The 21,198-nt window shown below is 47.6% G+C and overlaps 1 protein-coding gene across 1 annotated transcript; it reads left to right on the forward strand.

Annotated features, from left to right (window-relative positions):
* The first annotated feature begins 5,523 nt into the window (after positions 1–5,523).
* On the forward strand, positions 5,524–20,968 carry LOC144151329 (beta-1,4-N-acetylgalactosaminyltransferase bre-4-like). The gene is made up of 7 exons (XM_077682338.1): positions 5,524–5,881; positions 8,955–9,144; positions 11,195–11,427; positions 13,355–13,542; positions 16,164–16,286; positions 18,398–18,493; positions 18,956–20,968. The coding sequence occupies exons 1-7, from the start codon at positions 5,672–5,674 to the stop codon at positions 19,086–19,088; spliced, it is 1,173 nt and encodes a 390-aa protein (XP_077538464.1). The 5' UTR covers positions 5,524–5,671; the 3' UTR covers positions 19,089–20,968.
* The last annotated feature ends 230 nt before the right edge of the window (positions 20,969–21,198 follow it).

The following is a 21,198-nucleotide window of genomic DNA, read 5'->3' on the forward strand; positions in this document are numbered from 1 at the left end:
CGGTGTTGGTTTGTTCCCGCGTTTCTTTACGTTCCGTAACCTAGATGGCGCCAGCATACCGTGGCAAGCGTTTGGTTTGTTTTTGCCCGCATTTAAACCTGGCTTGTTTTTGTTCTGGGAGAAAATATTCGTTCCCTGAAACAGTGCTCGCTCGACAAATGGGGTCACGTAAGACACCGTTGCTTGCGTCAATCGGCCAGTGTCGTCTGAGACAACCCCAAGCCCCATAGTGCTGTGCAGCTAAACCAAAGCATGCTGTGCGCAGTACGAACAGCAGAACGCATCAGTACTTCTATGTTTACATGTGCTTTCGTAACTTCCACTGTTTGTCCCATCATTCCTATTGCTTTGTAAAGAATGTGCCCTAAATTTAAGCGCAAATCGCTCGTTCGTCTATTTTGTAAGCTCTACCTAATTTGCGTCTGCTTCTGCCAGCCTCCGCCAATCGCAGAGCTTAGCCCATGTGACATCACAGGTTCTGTTGCGGGAAAAGAGCTGGTGGGTCGCATGACTATTCCCGTTTTTCCTAATTATGTAGCTTATTTGAGCGAAGTTTACGTTAAAAGTGGTGTCAGTATGATTCTAACGAGACAATCTTTTGAATGAACCAAACTTGTGTTTTCTCTTCATGGCTTCTTTAAGTTGTAACCGAGTATAGGATCCGCAGTCGCCGAACCGAAGTCGCTCGCCGAGGCAACCACATGACAGCGACGGCTCGAGCGACTGAGAATGGCGATTTCAATGTTGCCGCACTGCGCATAGTAACGCCTTGGTGCGCTGATTGTTTGCAAACATTTTTTTGTTGTTCATTTGTCATAAAAAGCATGGCTAAAAAGTATTACGCCTTTCTACCTTGCTTTTTGCACTTCATTGCATCTCTAAAACTGGTTTGGGTTAGCGATAGCGTACGCTTTTCCTTCTGCTCCTCGTCTCTCGGCTCCAACATGAACGCCGCGAAGAATTCGCTTTCTTGACGTCGTTTTTCCCACACGGGTCTCACCCAGTGTGTGCGGGAGCCTTCTTGCTTCTGCGTCAGCGTGTACACAAGCTTTGCCACGCAAACCTTTCTTTGCCGCTGCACCGCAAACGCCGTCTGCGTGGATTTGCAAAATCTTCCCCCCCGTTCTCTTCCAAAACCGGAGGTTGCGTGCTTACGTAGGGGCTCTCCTATTGGCTAGTCGCTGAGGCCACTTCCGGGAGGCGAGTGACTGTTTCTGGCGACCCAGAACCGAGCGATTTGATGAGCGACTTGGTCCGCGGCGAAAAGTAGTTCGTCGCTAGTCGCGTCGCTCCCCAAGTCGCTTGCAAAATCGCTCCATGTGGTTGGGGCTTTAGACGGCAAATCCGTCACGAGAAAGCTTCGCGTCCTATACCATCGTCGTCTTTTGACGGCGGGGTGCGTGATTTTTTAAATTCAAAAGCATTAAATGCCTTATTACTCGAAAATTCGGCTTCGGCGTGACCGAGGATGGCTCCGGAAATGGCTGTCGGGCAAACATAGTGAAAGTAAAGGAAATTCTGGGACGTTTGGTCCGGGAATCGAACGCAGAGACCCGGGGGCGTGATGCAGGGGAATGGGTGCTAGACTACCCCGCGTAGACCACGGCCGGTCCTCTAGGCAAGTCTAGGCAAGTCTAACGACTTGCCTACACAGTACACTGCGGTGCATGAAGCCGCTTGCATCCCGAATTTCTTTTCCTTATTCAGTTTCTCTATCTTTATACCTGCACGTAAACTTGAGCATGTCTCTTTCCATTCGTTTGATGCCCTGTGGCAAAATAGCGCGAAAAAAAAAAACTGAAGGTGGATCCAGTGAATGCGTTGTGGCCTTCAACTTAGTACATAGGTTGCACTGAAGGCAGTCACTCACACGCACAGCTAAGCTGTCAAGCATCAAGATACAGAATCTCCTTATTCTGTAAATTTATTGACGTCATGCTTATCCGATTGCCTCCTGCTTTCTGCATTAGCGAAGCCTCCTGTATTTCCAACTCGCCCTACCCTTTGTACGCTTCTCTGCCGTCTTGTCCCGTCGTTAGGGCTGTTCGAACTCTCGTATTGACGGCTGTCGCCGCGGGAAATATCGGGGCATTCATGAGGAGGCAAACGAGCCGAAATGCAGCAACGACCGGTCGCGGAGCGTTCGAAATCAAGATCGCTCCTTAATGTACGACAGATGGCATTCACGTCGTTGGTACAGTTTATGACGTACGGTCCTGCGGCATGAGGTTGTGACTGCTGGCAGTAGCGTGCAAGAGTCTTCATTGGTTAGTTCTAGGGCAGAGCCACGACCTGTTCCAGGTGTGGTTCGCTGCCGCTGCGTTGAATGTAAAGTTGGCGTATACTCCCATTCGTACGTAGTGTACGGTGACGCTGCTGCTAATAAATATAGCGCTGTTATGAGCTGGGACTTCTGGGACTCTCCCAATGGCCACACCTTGTGGCTATGGCGCAAGCCTGCTCCTATATCGACAGTTCGCGGAATGCTGTGATTCTTCCACTGATATCTCAATGGAGTCCCTTCTCAGATCAATTTTTAGACCGATCACTTATGCTGCTCTCATGAATTCCCCCGGGGAAACAAGCGCCACCACGTTGCCCGTACTGTTCAGCGATCTCTATCGTTGAACTAGACCATTCAATCTGGCACTGCGCTGCATTCGCAGACCATCGATATATTCTCGAAAGTGCACTCCCCCAGGGTTCTCCTGATGACCCCCCCATGCATGACCCCAATTCCTCGCCCCGCTAGGCATTCTCCCCCGTGAGAGCAGTCTGGAACGAGTAGTGTGAGCCGGGGTCTCGGTACCACACCAGGCTCGGTACCACTGACTGGACCGTCAGTTCCGCCATTCCTACATGACCATTACAAGTTTTAAGAAAAGTTTATTCTTGCCTCTCGGCTTGCTGCTCCAAGTTTCCCCTCCGACCAAGCGGCCTTCCTTTTCCCAAAAAGAAATTCCGCGTGACCGGACATCGCTGCGCCGAGCTCCATGAATTCTATCTGTACTGAATCGATCGTATATCTTTCAGGTTCAATGTAGAATTCGCCACGTTCCTCGAAGAGGAAAACAATGTCGAGAACGAGCCCTTGCATTCTCGGGTAGTCGTAACCAAACCCTGCCAGTTCGAAACAGAACAACTTAGTTGGTGCCTCAAGGTTTGCCACGTTTTACGCTGTAACCACGTTTCTTAGCCTTGCTACCACGAATGGACAGATTACCACTAGAATGACCAGAATCCTTTCCTTTCGTAGATCAATGTCCATGAACGCATCGACAGAATGCCATTTGGGTGACGGGAAACCTTTCTCCCGTGGATCAATGCCGCCGCATCGTCGGAAATCGCGCACGTTCAACTCGAGGGAACATTGATTACCGTGCAGGAATTTGCCAGAGGGCGCTGGACAGAAGACGCAGCCGTGTCTTCGCATTCCCTTCCGCGCCGTATCTACTTCGCCGCCATAAGTGAAAGGAAAACCCCGTGCTCGTCGCACGCGCGTAGCGCGCGTCAGCTGTGTGTTCCCTGCGGCCTGCGCGTCGGTGGTCGGTCGATGGGTCCGGAGATAAGGCCAATTTGAACGCTCCTGCCGCCGGCGGAGGACTCGCGTCCAAAGGACAGCCGCTCGCCAACGTCGTTAGGCTTATCTCGCGGAAGCCGTGGTTCCGGTTGGCTCCTGGGGGCGTCTGCTCATTGCGTCGGCGCCGGGCTTCATTGTTACGCCGACGGCTTTCGCTGCCTTTCGTCCGCGTGAGTTTCTTTCGATACTGAGACCTTCGTGCGAGGCGTTTCGCCTTTCTTTGTTATATGTACGTGTACGGAGGTAGGGTTTAGTGCCGCCGCCACGATTGCGAGGCGTGAGCGGACCAATGGCGCTGCGGCTTATGGTTGAGAAATTGCTTGCGTTGCCCTGCAAGGCCCGGGAAATAAAGATACGGCAGTCGGAGCAGAGCTGCTGGCCTTCCGCCTGTCGTCGAGGTTCCGGGAGCAGCTTTGGTAATGGATGTGTGAAGTTGGGTAGATATGGATGTGGTAGTTTCTTCGGCAAGAGCTCTGGTTGCCCCATCACTTCACGCCATCGAGTAAGTGGGCGCGTGTTCGTTCGATTGGTAATTCGAGGACAGGACAGCGGTGCACCGCCTAGATGTTGAAGGGGATAGTAGCCTGCTAATCGGCCTTGGACATTTCTTTTTGTGTTTTCACAGCCTCTGGTTAGGAGAAAAACTATCCATTGCTTTCGGCGCCTCATTTTTATATTCCGGGTGTTACTGGGGAAGCACCGCCCGGCTATGCTGAAATTGGTGAATTCGAGATTGATTGAAGCACCGGCCGGCTATGCTGAAATCGGTGAGTTCAAGATAGATTGCATAATCTCTACTGGGGCATATCGGAGAAAAGCTGTGTGCCGGTAGGGCCGTTATGTTTGGTGTTCACTTGCCGTTGACTGGGTTTCATTTTTATTTTTGGTGCATATTCGTTTCTCGAAAAAATGTTGAAATTACTGCTGTCAGAAATTAGGTGCTTACGCTGAGATGTTTATAGAAGCGTGCCGCGTGTTTAGCTTGCGCGCTACATGCATGGCCATGTCGGCCATGTCATTTCGCGTAAATTACCGGCACATTTCGATGCACTCACTACGTGGCAGCTAGCTACGTGAAATGGAAGAGCCGCCTAATTGTAGCAAAAGGGGTAATCTGAGCAGGCGCGTATGGGTTTTATATCTCGATTTTACCGGTGGTTGCGCTCTCGTGTCGTCATTGATGTGCATTTCCACCTTTGACGAATGGCTCAGTATCTACTAAGTGATGGACTGGTTGGTAAAGCATTCTGTAGAAACTTCTATCAGTGAGAATACGTGCGTTCGAAAAGCGCACGTGCTTACACGTAGCGCTCAGGAAGTTGTGTATCCCTTTAGCATGAAGTATATACATCAGGCGGTTAGGCAGATGCGCCAACGGCAGATTGATATCGAAACAGATTGCACGCAATGTAGCGGTATGCGGCCATCCGCTGCTGACATTTTGCCCTGACTGTCGGCAATGGAAGTAAGTCACGTAACCCACCTGCAGGTGATCATAGAAGCTCTCAGAATATTTGTTTTGTGGTTTTGTTTGCTCAGTCTATAAGCGCCGCCCACCTCAATAAACTTCCTTTCCTAGTCAGCGCTGTCTGTGGCGTCTTTCTCGTCCTTTGAAATCTTTCAAGAGCGGTCTGTCGCTGAGCCTTGAGCGCTCGCTCAGGAAACGAATCATATGCGTTCGCTTGTGTGGCGCTTATCTCGCGTCGAAGTGCAATCGCTTTATACGCTGCGCAGGGTGGGATGAAAGGGAGAGACGACGGTGATTACATTGCGCCTCTAAATGTGAAAGCGTTCGCGTCAATTGTGGCAAGGGTGCGTGCGACCAGGCAGGATCAGAGATTGGCCCTTGTCAGATAGCACGACTGTATAGCGGCGCATCGTTTAGTCTGTGCACTACGCGGCAGACGACAGTGCAGAAGTTTCGTTTTGTGGTGCAGGACCTGAGGCGGTGCAGGCGGTGAGGTCCGAGGTCGCGTGTCCGTGCTGATGACCGGCGCGCCGAGTGATGAGCGACGGCGGGGCGGCACCGGCAGCATCAGCAGCAGCTAGGCTCGCGTCGTCGTCGCCGGGTCGTCGTCGTCGTCCAGTAGGATGCCGCCGCCGCTTTCCGCCGGCTCGTCGGCGGCCGACGGAGTCGTCGCCGCATCGGCGGCCACCTTCGGCTGGCAGCGCGGTGTGCGCTCGTCGGCCGCGGGCCTGTGCCGCGGACACTTCTACAAGCTTATCGCGGCCACCGTGGTGGCCTTCCTGCTTCTCGAGTACAGCTTCAACATGCTCTCCACCAACCAGAAGACCTTCAAGGTGCGCCGATACTTTCCTTCTGGTCGGCCCTTTTGCTCAGCCGTTTCTTTTTTGCTTTGTTTGTTTGTTTAGGGGGGGGGGGAGGGGGGGGGGGTTGACGTCCGCTAAGTTTTCTTGCTATGTGAGCGTTTTCCTACGGTGTCGGCGTTTTTTGTTTCGCCTCAAGTGATTGGGGACTGAAGTCTTGATCAGGGCCAAATTGCGCATCGGTCTAAAACCCAAAGAACATTCAAGGTGCGTCATCTATTTGTTTTTCTTTCTTTACCTCTTTTTTCGCACCTTCGCTTAATTAATCAAGTATTTTTTTTATCAGACTTCCGCTATGTTTGTCTGCCATATCAGCGCTTTTTGTTTCCTATATAAAGTGATCGGGGACTGAGCTCTTATGGGCATTAAATTGTGCATCGGGGGTCATCACTTGTGCTGGCAAATATCCCTCAAGCCAGTTATCCGGTTCTCTGGAGTTTCAGCAACAGATTATTCACTGGCCAGTTAACTGAATATTCTAATATTCTAACGGTTGGGGATGAAATGTATGCTGCAATGGACCAGCCATATGGAAAAGAAATCGACCTCAGAAAAATGACAGCAAAACGGGGATGCCTTATAATCGACGCCAAAAAAAGTCTGATCGTGCTGCGAACTGCAAATATGTCTTTCATATATAAAACAGAAATCCGGATATCCGAATGTCCGGATACAAAACTGATTAACAAGGTTCGCTAACCAATCACTCCGCTTATTCGGCTTCCAAATTCGAATAATTGGTGGATCGAATAACTGGATAACCAATTTTGCCGCAAAACCAGTTTGGTATCACCCCACTGGTCATCACTGACATGTTCAATTAAAATACAGCCGCTGCTGTGCCATTCAAGGGTAACCATGGGAAAAGGCACTTTTTGACGGGCTAGAAGTGATGATGAAGCGCATGAAGAAGGTCACGGGAGAAAAAGGAGGAAGGAGAAGAGAGGCGGAAGAGGACAGATGTGGCACGAGGAATGAGTGTGTTCGAGGAGGTCTTGACTGGACGCAAATGTTCAGGAAACCTTCGCTACGAGCTGCATCTTCCTCCTGGACTGCCAGACTGGCGACGACAACGCGGCGTCTACATCAGTTTTATTCAGTGACCGACCAGCGAGCGCACGGGCGAAAACGAGCGTCACTTTTGAGCAACGACAGCACCCACCACAGTGACACCCCACCAGTGCATCTGCTACCGTGGGCCGACGACCTCAACTCCCACACATGCACCTGTACTTTCGTGAATAGGACTTTTCCGTTGGGACTGTACTGGCTAGATTTTCTGCCTTCAATTTGTGTGTTGCGTAAATAAACTCGTCAATATATTTTGTCCATGTTAGCTGCCAACACACCTCGTCCTTCCCCACCTGTTCAACCTAACCCTTCTCATCAAAGCAACAACCTGCATCAGAAAAATGGCAGCCGTGACAGGCCTCTCTAATTGCCAGAGAGTTGAGGAGGAAACATTACTGGTGGAGAGACGGCAACTTGGTGCTGGACTTTGCGATGCAGGTTGCTTTTTGATGAGGAGGGTTAGGCTAAACAGGCAAAGAAGGAAGAGGCGTATTGGCAGTGAACATGAACTATTTACTGTTACTGCTATTGACTATTCACGAGACTATTTACATAACACGTGAAGTTGAAGGCAGAAAATCTGACCAGTAGAAGAGTCCGTGCGGAAAAGTTCGTCACAAAAGTACAGGCTCACGTGTGGGAGTCGAGGTCATCGGTGCGCTGTAGCAGATGGGATTGGGGGGTGCCCTTGCCGTGGGCGCTGTCGTTGCTCAGAAGTGACGTGCCGTTTTCGGCTGTGCACTCGCCGATCCGGCGGTCCAGGAGGACGATGCGGCTCAGAGTAGAGGTTCCCTGAACGTTCGCATTCAGCCAAGGCCTTGTTCCTCCTGCTCTTTGTTCTTCCTGAACACACTTGTTCCTCCTGCTTCCCTCGTGCCACATCTGTCTTCCTCCACCTCTCTTCTTTTTCCTCCTTTTTCACCCCATGATCTTCGCCGACATCCACACGTGCTTCGTCTTCTTCACTTCTTTCCAGTCAACAAGCACCTCCTCACACCATAGTAACGCACCCACTGCATATCTAACGGCGTGGATAAGAGGGGCAGCTAGCAAAAAGGGGGCAGCCTTCTTTTCGGTCACCTGCATTTCTTTAATAAGGGGGCATAACACTGTTAATGCTGATGAAGATGTGGGCGTGTAGTCGTCACTCTGTCACCGAAAGGTAAATGTCCACTTTGTACTTCCAGTGTGGTTACCCCTTCAGGTTTAGGAGGGGCAGACTTGTAGTCACAACATAGCTAATATGTGCCTGAAATTCTTATTTTTACATCCCCTTAACCTTTAACCCTTTTGACCCTGGTGGTGTCAATTGACATCACATAAAAGTTCCTCTAGCGCATAGAGAACAAAACCAAAACTGCTAGTTTTACAGGTTGTTCTTAAATGGTGCCTATGGCGATATATGTCACCGTTATTGCGTTTTAGCGAGGTAGGTAGCTACATAGAAGCAGCTCTAAGGAAGACAAAACTCACATGTTGATGCAAAAAGAAATAGTCCTAGTTTTATTCACAAGCTTCATTGTAACTATAAATATGGGTGCTACGAACCTTATTTTGTGTTTGTAGGTTCATGTGTCCATAACATTTAGGAAAACATACAAAAACGATGTTCCTGCTCAATATAAAATTTTAATAGCCAGATGTTCTAATTATTTGCCTCATTAATAAATCACCTTATACTTGCACTAACAGCTCAATTCCTTGTTTCTGGGCTTGTGGGAACCTAAAATTTAAGAAAACACACAGAAAACATTGTTTTTCTAGGAATAAAATCAGGGCTGAAAGGGTAAAGTCCAAACATTTTATTCAACTGCGAAAAACCCTATCTTTTTTCACATAAACTTCTATCAGCACGGGTGTGGTTTCGCATCTGTTTAAGAAGGCAAGTGGTCTGCTTTTTGTGCTGGGACACCAGTAGCTAACAAGCTGTTTTTTCCACTTCCCCTTTCCCTCCTTGATGCTGTGTGCCTCACAGGTGGTGTCGCCTGGGCTCTCTTGGATATTCCGGCCCCTTCCAGGCAGCGCACCACTCCCGGAGTTGGTCAGTCCGTACTCCTTGAATAAGTCACACTCTGAGAAGGCCTTCCCCACGGCTGCGCATGCAAACAGCACAAGCAACAGCACTCCTGCCATGGAACTCTGTCCACTCGTGCCACCAAACTTGGGTGAGTTTTAGGGGGCTGGATTTTTCAAAAGGTTTCTGTCGGGCGTGGAAGAAACCAAATGACTTCATCCATCCCGGTTGTAATGTTAAATGTTTTTTCTGTACTATAGTAATACAAACGAAATCATGATCCCTATGTTTGCACACATATAATCGATCCCGGATATATCAAACCCCAAGGGGATCATAAAAAAGTTCAATATATCGATAATTCGATATGTAAAATATTCTCTTTTGCATAGGATTTCCAAGGGGATGTTTGCACTATTAGATATATGCAATAATTCGATATATTCGGGTTCGAAATATCCGGGATCAACTGTTTATCCTACTTAATGACAGTGTGCTTTAATTTGTACCTTAGAAGAAGCGTTTTCTGTAATGTGGTCTGGCTGTTTAAATATGAGGTTAGTGTCTTGCTGCAACTAGACCTCCATGCAGCGAAGTTGCTTGGCGAACTTGGCGCGGCGGACGCCGCGGTTTAACGCGCCGCTCAGTTTTCGTCCACCCCAACTGCCCCAACCTCCATGCAACGTGATGCGGCGAACGCCGCCGATGGAAGACAGGACAGGAAGTACAAGGCTGTGATTGGCTGCATCTTCAAAATGCAGTTTGCCGCTTCCGGTCGCGTTCGCCGCCGCGCGTTCGGCATGTAGCTCACATAGATCGCCGGCGAACAGCCGTATTTTCGACACCGGCGGTGGAGCGGCCGCCGCCAGGCGACGTTCGCCGCCTTTTCGTCGACATTTCGCTGCATGGAGGTCGGCCTTTATTGGCAAGTCTGGCAGGGGAAAAACTGCATCATTAGGGAACCAGTGAGGAATCTTATGCACCAACCCCCATTAAGAACGTTTAGCCTGTAAGCCTGGAAGTTTCTGCTTCAGGAAGCACCACCATGCAGAGATTGTTGCATGTTGAATGGTGGGAAAAATGGCAGACACCCCACCTCACATTTCAACTCCTGAGGGTTACCCTTCTGTCTCAACTTAGAATTTCTTGCAAGCCTGGCGAATGTGAGCGAACATTTGTATATAGTACTTTTTTTTATGATTCAGCTCTAAAATTTCTCACTGATGAACTCACCTTGAACAAAATGCATAGCACTGTCCACACATGAGCTTCTTCATTCTTCATGCTGAAGTATAAAGCTTCTTTTTTAGGGGGTGTAATTAAAGTCCCGCAGCGTTTGCGACTTAATTCAGGCTGTATGTTATGCTGCACAGTCCGCAGCCTTGACCCTTTGATGCCCAAAACTTTACTATTTTGGTTAAGCGTGTGAGACTTTTTTTATGATCTAAAAGACTTCCAACATCACAAATATGAAGTCAGCAAAAAATTTGGTTCATTAGGACGGGCACTGGGAAATACTGGACATTGGCTGCCCATATATCACTTGAACAAGAGCGCTACCTTGATCACCATGATTTATGGCTCAAGTGAAGGCAATAACGTAAAGTTTGTATGGCTATCATTTTTAATAGCGACAAAATAGCACAACTTCGGTTACCTGTCACTATCCCATTGAGCCACCCGGGCTTGATGTGAGTGGACACGCGTAAACAATATTTTTTTCTAGCGCACGGAAGTACGTTCTGAACTGTCTTCTTTAATTTTTGAAGGTCCGGGGCCCTTTGTTTGTCAATAGATGGTGTTAATGTAAAAAAAACCACAAAGTGCGAAAGAAAAAAAAGTATTGTTTGATTCGTTTCTCCCGAGCAACACTGGGCATTAAAGGGTTAACTGGAGCAATGCTTTACCCACTTATCGTCTCCTCCTGCTTTGGTGTGAGGGAATTTAGTCACAACTGCTGCATTTCTTTCAAGTTTAAGGGGCACTTCAGTCTTCCAATTTGTTTGAACAGTTTTTCGTTGGAATTTTTTAATTATTCCACGCTAAAGTCAAATTTGATGTTTTGGCTAAGCCTGTACAGGTCTGTACTCACGGCATTTCATTCAAATGAACCAAAAATGGTTTGCGAATGTGTCCACCCTTTACCACCGCATTCGAATGGGCCCCGCAGTTCACCACTTCTTCCTCCTTACGTTGTCCAGTTGGTCGCCTGAAGGTGCTCAAGGAAGCACCCTCGTTCGAGACGATGGAGAAGGAGTTCCCGCTGATAATGCCAGGCGGCCGGTTCAAGCCCAAGGACTGCACGGCCCGGCACCGGGTGGCCATCCTGATTCCGTATCGGGACCGCGAGGAGCACTTGCGCGTGTTCCTCTACAACATGCACCAGATGCTGCCCCGGCAGCAGGTCGACTACACCATCTTCGTCATTGAGCAGGCAGGTGCACGATATGCTTGCCTGGGAAGCATTGGTTTTCAGGTTGGGGCTTGTTCAGCTGCACAAGCACTGGCAGTGAAACACTGGGGCTCTTCGATTATCAGTCCCAGGCTTGCCACAAACTTTGCGAGAGGGAATACGGCGTTTTTGAAGTTCTGCCCGCAAATTTTTTTATACAGTGGACTATACTCGGGAACAAGTTAAGAACGGTAATGGCTGATGTATGGTATCACTCCGCCAAAGCGACGGACCCGGATGTTAACAAGCGTGCACGTTTGCTGTGAATGCGTGATATCGCCTGCCTTTTCTCGCGTAGTTTATTTGTCGTCACTGCAGTGGCTTATAAGCATTTCAATCCATAAAATGAAGGAAACGGCTCGTACCATGTTCAAAATACTCACAGTAACGCTCTACTTGCACCGTGCGGAGTAACATCCGGCTGCGGTAATGAGGCACAGCGGCAACTTCCGTTGCCGGTCTTAAGTTGTAACCAAGTATATTCAAAGGACGGACCAAAGCTACTACTCAAGCAACATTACGCATTTGTTTAGGCAAAAGAACTTGCTTAGCTGACTGTGTAACTAGATGACTTGCTGCATACATTTTTTTCAGGTTGGTATACTGTTGAGCTGTGTGTGTAAAATAAGCACTGTCAATGTGATTGCAGTGGCTTGGTCGCTATTACTGCTGTAGGGGCATCATGGCCCAATGTGCGTTGTGGCAAAGCTGCACCAAAGGAAATACCTCATATAATCCGCACCACTACTTCACCCCTAAAATCGTTGCATTTTTGGTGCGGGTTATACATGTGAAAATACGGTATCTGCAGTGCGTCTGAGGTTGTAAATTGGAGAACTCCACTGAAGCGAAGAAGTTTATTGGAAACAAAAAAAAAAATAGAGTGCATGGTTAACTCTTATGTGCTTTGTGCCAGGTTCCTCAGTGGCAGTGTAGTGGAACTTTTCGGTGCTTTCTTTAGAGGTTTGAAAAGAAAGTACATGTACGCGGGTTGGTAAAACGTATGGCTCAAACTCAGCGGAAATCACGATGGGATTGAACTGCCGACATGCAGCCAGCAGAAGGACAAAATGAGAGGCATTCTAATGGAGTTTTTCGTTGTGCAGGTTGAGTAGTGGGGAGATTTGCAAGGAGCACATATCACAGATAAGTTATGGGTGCTCAACATGTTCCCATTGCAGGGCTGTTCCTCTATGTTTCTCCTGGTGCTGTCGGAATTATGGAAGTTCTTGTTTTGTTTGGGCACGCGTACTGATAAGTGCGCAGTTAAACATCACTGTAACACAGCAAGTTATAACGAAGTAATTGCCGTAACCAAGAAGCTTTTATTTTCCTTTGCAGTGTTGGGGATGGACAACAGTTGTAATAGTAATCGCAGGTCCATTTTAACTTCGTTACAACAAAGTTTCTCTTTGTTATGATGTGAGGACAGTGGCGTTAACAACACACCTAAGTAACTTACGTTAGTTTACGGAGTAAATGTGCTTTTCTTCTTGTGTGTGTGTGTTGTTTTTTTCTTTCTTTCCGTGGCTGTTTTGACACGAACGCATTTTGTTCCCAGGAAAAGATGTCACCTGCTCTGAGAATTTCTTATACGTATTGAACCGAAACTATTACATTAGGCAATTGTCCAGAAAGACTGACTGAAATGTATCTGGCTATGCTCCGGAAAGATCAACACGTGATGAAGAGGTTGACCAAAGGACGAGTGAACTTAAAAGGAGGTAGACAACGAAGATGCACAGTGACGATGCTTGCTCTCAATTGTGCTAGCCTGAGCCACCGGAAGGACATCTGGCCACTTTCCCTGCGTTGCAAATATCATGTAAATATGCACCTATTTTCAAAGCAGTATTGTTGCCTTTGCTTTTTCTCTGACGTGCGGGGGGGGCGATGTAATTGCCTGCAGGCGGGGCAGGGAAAGTTCAATCGGGCCAAGCTGTTCAACGTGGGCTACCTAGAGGCACTGGCACTGTACGACTACCAGTGCTTCATCTTCCATGATGTGGACCTCATCCCGGAGGACGACCGGAACCTGTACACGTGCCCGGAGCAGCCGCGACACATGTCCGTCGCCATCGACACCATGAAGTACAGGTGAGGGGAGGCGGCGCTAGAGCTTTTCCAAGCGTGGCTCAAAATTGTGAGATGCTGCTTTTCCAACTACACCCTCCCCCCACCCCCTTTTTACAGCAAATCTGTATATGGCTGCCCCGGCAAATGTTCTGCTTTTGTGCGTGTACACCATTGCATCGACAAAAAAAAAAAAGCAAAAGTGTTTACTCGCTCGTTCGTTCCTGCGGGAGACTTTTAGAAGGGGGGTGTGGTGCAGAGAAGAGGATAGGGGAAATAGTAGGGGCGTGTTCCACCAGAAAATGTGCATGTTCACTGTGCATTCTTGGCAAAAAAAAAAAAAAAAGCTATCACTAGACACGCTTTGGCTTCACTCAGCACTTAGCGCGTTCACTGCTCAATCGAGCCGGTGGCGCCAAGCAGCGTCTGTGTGTTGCCTATGTTGCAATTGTGGGTGCAGTAGTTGCTGCTATGGCCCAAGCTCATTAACGATTGGCTTTAGCAGATTCGTGCCGATGGCGCGCCCATGCTTGGTATGGCTATGCATATATATAGTTTCGTCATTTACAGCATAACAGCTTCGCTGGTCGTCCTTCACAAAGTTGAAGGGCCAATAAATGTGGTTTTTTTTTTCTTTTCTTTTTCCAAATCTCACTTTCACCTCTGCTGTACTCTTGGGTAGGACTATTAATGCAGCCTCTCCCCCAAACCACAACCCAGAGAGTAAACGTCCATGATCATGACAATGACATTTTGTAATTGAAATGATCTGCTCACGGTGATAGGTCACTGGTGTCTTTTCCCACACTGCATTAGCGGTGATGGGGTGCGGGTGTGGCTCACTATCCCTGGTTTTCTGCCTCCACTTAGCGAACAAGGATTCTCATATCCTGTTTTTCCCATCAGTGTACTCTTGACCTGGCTCTAAAAGCAGGCATTGCAGGTGAGAGCTGAATAAACGAGATGGGCAACACGTTTTCCTATCCCTTACCTGTTCGTGGTGGAAATGTAGATGTGGTCGAGCTAGTGGGCGTTTTCTTGTGCTTGATAAATACGTGTGCCCTTGTGTTACCTGCCTATTCTTGTTACGTCCTTGCTGTTTGTGCTGTACTTATTGAGAGTTGTGTAAAGCACGCACTGTTAAGGAAAGGTCACTGTCGGTGTGGGAACAGCCCTTGCATTATAAGTTCTGCTTTCCTGCTCTTGAAAGCACAGCACAAATGACCCTGAAGCTGAAATTACATACAGTTAAGGGGTGTCTGCTGATTGCGAGCAGTTTTAACTCTTATCTGGGCAAACAAACATTTCGCGATATCACTTGCAAACACAGCATCTGCTATCTTGCCACCTGTGACAGGGCACTACTTGACCTTTAAACGGCAAGAGTGCTTGCTTGCTTTGATCGAAGGCACATAACTCTGCAAATGTGAAAATTTGGCGTTGTAGTAAAAAAACTCTATTGCCTTTTTTTTTTTTTTTCCGCTTTGGTTTTAATGTGCAACTTGTAACGAACTCTGTAGTTGTGACAGGTTTACGTCTAATGGGGCACTTTCTGTGGCTAGGTTGGGCTCTGGTGGCAGCAATACAGTGTAGTCCATTTATAACAATATTCAAACGCCAAGGAAATTCGATCGTTACACCAATAATTGCTATAAGCAGATTGCGAAAAAAAAAAGACAAAACAGAGATGAAAACATTTTATTCCCATGCAAGCAAGTTCGTACTACTACTTATTTGCAGAAAAGATGCCACAGTCGGTGGGCTTTGTTTGCTTCACGCGAAGCTGGCGCACATCTTTTCGAAGAGCATCTATAAGTGCTTCACCTAGCTGAGCGAAAGGTCCTTGGCGGAAACGAAGTCCCTGAGGGACTGTATCATGCGTTCGGCCTCCTGCAAAGACACTACCCAAGTAGTGTAACAAGACACTACCCAGGCTCAACCGTGTCTTCAGAGTATCGCTGTCACTGTTGTGCACAGCACGTATCCGCGCAATGATCGCCTTTTCAGTGAGGCACTCGGACGTGTCCGAAACATCTGCCCTGATGTTCCTTTCACGGAAAAATGGAGGCAGTTGAAGAGGCACCCAGTCAGATTCAAAGCGGTGCGCACGTGACACAACAGGCAAACGTAGGTGAATGCGCGAATGAGCGGCGCGAGTTTGCGAGTGGGCGCGGGAATGATGCGAAAGCAGTGGCACCGGGAGGGGGGTTCGGAAGTGAAACTGCCCGGAAGTAAAACTACAGAAGCTTGTAGGCTTGTTTCACATGTAATGCCTGCATAGCCTCAATTATGGCGTTTTTAGATAGGAGGCACTTGATGGGTCAGCACAGTCTTCCTCTGTTGAAACAAAAAGGCGCTTTTCGGGAAAAGTTTTAAGTGCAATCATTGTGTGTAGAAAAAGCATTTTTGGGGTCCCATGCATGGTGTGATCATCATGTGAGTGTGATTGTTACACGAGCAAATATGATGTACACAAAAAATTTAAGTGGGTATTTTTACTCTTTAGTATTAAAGGGTTTGACGACACCCTCCGATCACAAAGGCCGAGGGTTTGTTGTCCGTGCTTTATTTCGGTCGCACGAAGATGTGCAGTACTGTGCAGATCAGTGTAATGATCCTTTCGTCTTGTCTTGCTCCCTTTTTAGGCTTCCATACGCCCTGATCTTTGGTGGTGTCAGCGCTCTCCGAAAAGAGCACATGCAACTCGTCAATGGTTTCTCAAACGAGTACTGGGGATGGGGTGGCGAAGATGACGACATGTCGTATAGGTGAGTGCCTCACGTCTTCCACTGCTCGTAGCAGCGGTGTTGATCTTAGGGTTCCAGCACTTGTTCTGTGGTGGAAAGGTTTTGTCTGGCTAGTCGTTTTTTGTGTATTTTGATAGATGCCTCTGGAATGACTAAACATTATGTGTCTTTAACAGTTTAGTGACGTCCCGTGTAGACTACGGAAATGTAGTATATGGGTCTGCCTCAAAAACTGCTTTAAACATTCTAGACCCAATGTTGTATCTAGGGCGCTCCCCCTTGCGTCTGGGGCTTTCTGGATAAGCCCCATTGAAAGCCTGTATGTTGAAACTGATCAGTGGTGCTTAGATCCACTGTTTCTAAGCTGTCCGTCACTTTCTCCGCCTTATTCTCTCCTAGTGAGAGCGGAGGTGGAGGAACTTGGGATAATCTCATCTGAATCCGACAAAACTGACCTTACAGAGTTCATTCCACGTTGGCATCTGCTACCTGGTTTTTGCTACAGGTATTTCAAGGAAATTGACAAAAGACGTGCACTCAGGAAACTCATTCGACAGCACTTCCTACACTTACAGCACTTGCATACACTGCTTTTTACACGGATAACTCCAAGTCTGCCACTACTGTGGCATGTCCTGCACAGGGTCTCCGCTTTGCCTGCACCAGGACACTAAACAGAAACACAAGTATATTTACAATTGAGGCATATGCTATAATAATTACAGTAGAACACATAAAGCAAACAAATGCACAACAACCCATGATATTCATAGACTCCTTGAGTGTTGTGACAGCGTTACGTCCAGGAAAATCAAGTAGGAACATTGTGTTGAACAAGTTAGAGATAATGGCAGCCTATGCTATAAAGCAGACCATAGTTTTTTTATGTGTTCATTCTTGGCAACAAGCTCGCTGATTAGAGTGCCGCTGCGGCAGCACTCCACTGTGGCGCCACTCTTCCATAGCTGCCCTATTTTAGTTTGAAACCATTCACATGAATGGCACTCTGACAACGCTGGCAGCTGAAAGTGGGACATAGACACACAATAAACTCCACATTATAAAGCCCCAATCAGGCAGCTATTACACAGAAAAACACAACGGAATAGCGGAAGTATACATGTGCTGATTACAAATAGGCCATGCATATGCTTTCCACTGGAACCTTTTAAATGGAGCTCGCCACCTCCATGATGCAACAGATGCGGACACTGCATTTGTCACGCATATTGTGGTTGAGTGTGGGTACTTTCACAAAGCAAGAAAGAAGCACTTTCGGGAACTCGCACGATACCGCTTCACCCCTTGTTTTTAGGGGATCAACCTTTAATTGCAAGTACATGTGTTTTGGCATACCTGGGAGACATTGGGTTTTCTAAACCACATTTCATACCGCCTATGATCCCAGGGCCCCTCAGAGAGGGTGGAAAGCTCTGAGTGTCTCTTCATTCCTTATACTTTAACACCCCCATCACCGTTTGTCTAATTTCCATGTTCGTGTTTTAAAGGGGCTCTACACACCCCCACACTAACCAGTTTTAAACCCATCGCATCCATAACACCATTTTGCTAAAAACACCATTCACCATTCAAAATGACTAAACCATTGTGTTGGCGCTCTTTGGCTTTCGTTTCCCCTTGCGCCACAAAGAAAACACATGCATATGTAGTACGACTGAGCACCTTGCAGCCCACTCAGTGTTGGTACGCCAAATTTTTATGCTGAAAGTCAAAAACGAATGGCGGGTTGTTGAAGGTTGAATTTCAAACGACCGCACCCAGTGCGATGGCCGAGTAGCTAAGGTGTTTTCATCCACAAATGGGAACAGTGGACTGAAGAAGCTAAAGCACCTTCCGTTAAGTCCTGCCTTTTAAGACGAAAAGCTGCTGGAGAAATTCCACGCATAATCTGTGCTGCAGGATTTCGTGCAGTGATTCGCATTGCAACGTCGCCGATGCAGTGCCATTAGATGAGCACTAAATGGGAACCCCGGGCCAGTCTGTGTACACCATGAGCAGCAGCACAGTGTGCACTGCTGTGTATTGTTATTCATTGTTCATTTCTGTTTCTGTATTGTCAGTAATGTGCTGGCAAGGCCTCCATTAAAACCCGGTCGCATTCATTTCTGCAGGCTGCAGCACTATCACTTAAAAATTTCGAGGTATCCTGCCAGCATTGCGAGGTACACCATGCTGAGGCACGCCAAGGACACACCGAGCCCAGATAGGTGAGCACTGCTTTTGTGCACTCCTCCTCCTCTTCCTCCTCCTTATCATCTTTATCATCATCATCATCCACTTCACGTGGTCTGCTGTAATGTAATGGCCTTTCCCCATATTGTTGCGGTGTTTTTGTTGAGAAGTTGGTACCATGCAAGGCTGATGTGCAGTTTTCGAATTGACCAAGTGACCAGGAACTGGCCGGAGCTGCACACCATGTGCAAAGAATGCTGGCTTGCCGGCTTACTTCACATCACATCAGCCGGCAAGCCTGTCTCACGAGGCAAAAAACTTGTGTGCCTAGAACAATGAGCAATCCTCCGGCTTTTACACAGACCGGTGGCATTGAAATGCTTATCAGTCACTCTGGGTTTCAATGAGGTATTTTTTTGTTAAGTCAGCGCACTTGCAAAAAGCACAGCCGTGCTGTTCCTAAAAGTATTCCGTTTTTTTCTCTCTCTCTTTTCCAGGTACAAGCTTCTATACAAAGGGAAGCTACGATACCGGAAGGACGGCATCAACAGTGTAAATTACGAGCGGTTGGACATAGTGTTTAAGAAACTCTACACGTGGATTCTAGTGGACCTGAAGGGCAAGAAATGACCCCGCCGAGTGTCAGCATAGGCCTTTCAAAAGACTCCTTCCACGCCCCACACCTGTTCCGCAATCACTCTCTCCAAGCTTGCCACCACGCCCCTTGTGCAAACCACGACGAGTGTAACGTCGTGCTTGGTTACGGTTTCTACCAGTGCTGTGATCGTCACACAGAAAAGCGCTGCTCCAAGCATCACCAGATGGTTCAAGCAAGAGGGTGAAACGCTCCGGAGCGCTCACTGGAATGAACAATGCAGCGAGCCCATAACGCAGACAGTGTGTGTGTGTGCGTGTGAATGTGCGGGTGCGTTGTGTTTTCGTTTATTCTTTTCGCGCCAGAAACTGCGTACACCTGCGTGTGCGTGCGCGAGACTCCAGTGGCCGATATGCAAACACATAGGACTGTTTTTCACAATCCGCGATACGGTGTCCATCCATGCAAACTCTTTTTTTTTTTTTTTTTTTTGTTTTGCGTAGGTCATCTTGTTTTACGGAGAACACAAATCAGAGTGCTGCCTTTGTTGTCACATGCGTCACAAAGCGCTTACTTGCTTCGCTTTCGTCCAGCTTTTTAGTTTCTTAGAATGATGCTGCGTATTTTTAGAATTTTCGTCTCTCGTCGCGTTGCGCGGGGGACGACGGTAGTGCCGTTTTGCCCCGCACAAGTTTTCGTAGCACTTGCGACAACTGTGTGCTGTCCTCACAGAAGTGGTCGCTTGCGCCCGTGCCATCTGAACAAGAGATAGTAACTTTTATTTTATTTCAACCGCTTGTTTTGTTGTTGCCACCGCAATCGTTTGTTTCCGGTTAATTGTGCATACTTACACAAGTTCGCGAGGGCTTCTGCTGGATGTTTCTTGCAACTTTTTATGGATGTCTCGTTTAGTATATGTTGAACGAAACTGCGGAACAGTGTTAAGAAATGCGGCAGAGACACGGAGTGGCAAGTATTGTATACCGTTCGTTGTGCCGCTTGTCAGCTTTGTATTGTTTCTGCCTTGTTTTTTAACCGTAGTCCCGCCATTTTGAGTGAAGTGTTACAGTCGTTACGTCGTGTGCTTATTTACCGAGCCGCCGCGAACAGCGCAGCAAGTTTTTAATTTTTCCTGCCCCGCAAAGTTGATGTCGCTGTTTTCCTTTCGCTCCGAACAATGAAGGAATCTAAGGAAGGAAAGCCTCGCGTGCTGTGATTTTTGTTCCTCGTGGTCCCAAGATCACCTCGTTGGCACGATTCCAATGTTAGTGCCAGTATCGCTTTTTTTTTTTCTTTTCATTTTCGAAAATATGCAAAAGTTACGATCCGCACCAGATAGACTATATTTTGTTCTCTGCCTTGTACAAGGTCCCTGCGAGTTCGAGCCACTTTCCAGAAGAAACAAAGACGTTGTACGTGCGAGCTTGTTGTTGAGCCTGCCTATTGACTAGCTCCGTTAGCTGCCGTGTTTTGCCGTCGTATATGTTTGTGGGGTGAAAGTGTGGCCCACTGCCCCACTTATTCTAGTATTGTTTCTGTCTTGCCTTGTTGTTGTTCGTTGTCAGCGACATTCTCTCGGCAACGCCATTTGTTTGAGTGTCTGTTACGTCGCCCCCTTTTTTTTTTTTGCAAGACTTTTTTTTGAGTTGGGAAAATCTTTTCTTTTTTACGCGAATTTCGTTGTTCCATTCGCGCCATTGCCGCTGTCACATGTGCACACTTTGTGCGTGTTCTCTCCAGGCATTTTTTTAGATATTTTACATTTCCAGATGATGTGACAAGCAAGTATTTTGATTGCTGCTGTGTATTTATTGCTTTCGTGGAACGAGGAAAACAAATTATTTGCATGATGAGCCTGTTTTCATGCTGGCCAATCGTTACCACATTTCACAAATAAAGTGAGCCTGGAATAAGGTCTACGTGCATCACTCTTCTGGACGAAAGAGTGGGTTAACTACCGTATTTGTTTGATTATAAGGCGGTCACCATTATTAGGTGAGGGTGCAGTTTAGAGTAAAAAAATTGCCACGCACACTAGCACGCATGCACATATACAGTAGAATCTCGATAAACGGAAATCGCTTAAACGGAATTGCCACTTAAACGGAACAGATGCCTGTAAGTTGGTTGGTTTTCTATTGAAAT

Source organism: Haemaphysalis longicornis, unplaced genomic scaffold (assembly GCF_048455015.1).
Source record: "Haemaphysalis longicornis isolate Haplotype H1 unplaced genomic scaffold, Haemaphysalis longicornis Haplotype H1 scaffold_9, whole genome shotgun sequence".
Lineage (NCBI taxonomy): Eukaryota > Metazoa > Arthropoda > Arachnida > Ixodida > Ixodidae > Haemaphysalis > Haemaphysalis longicornis.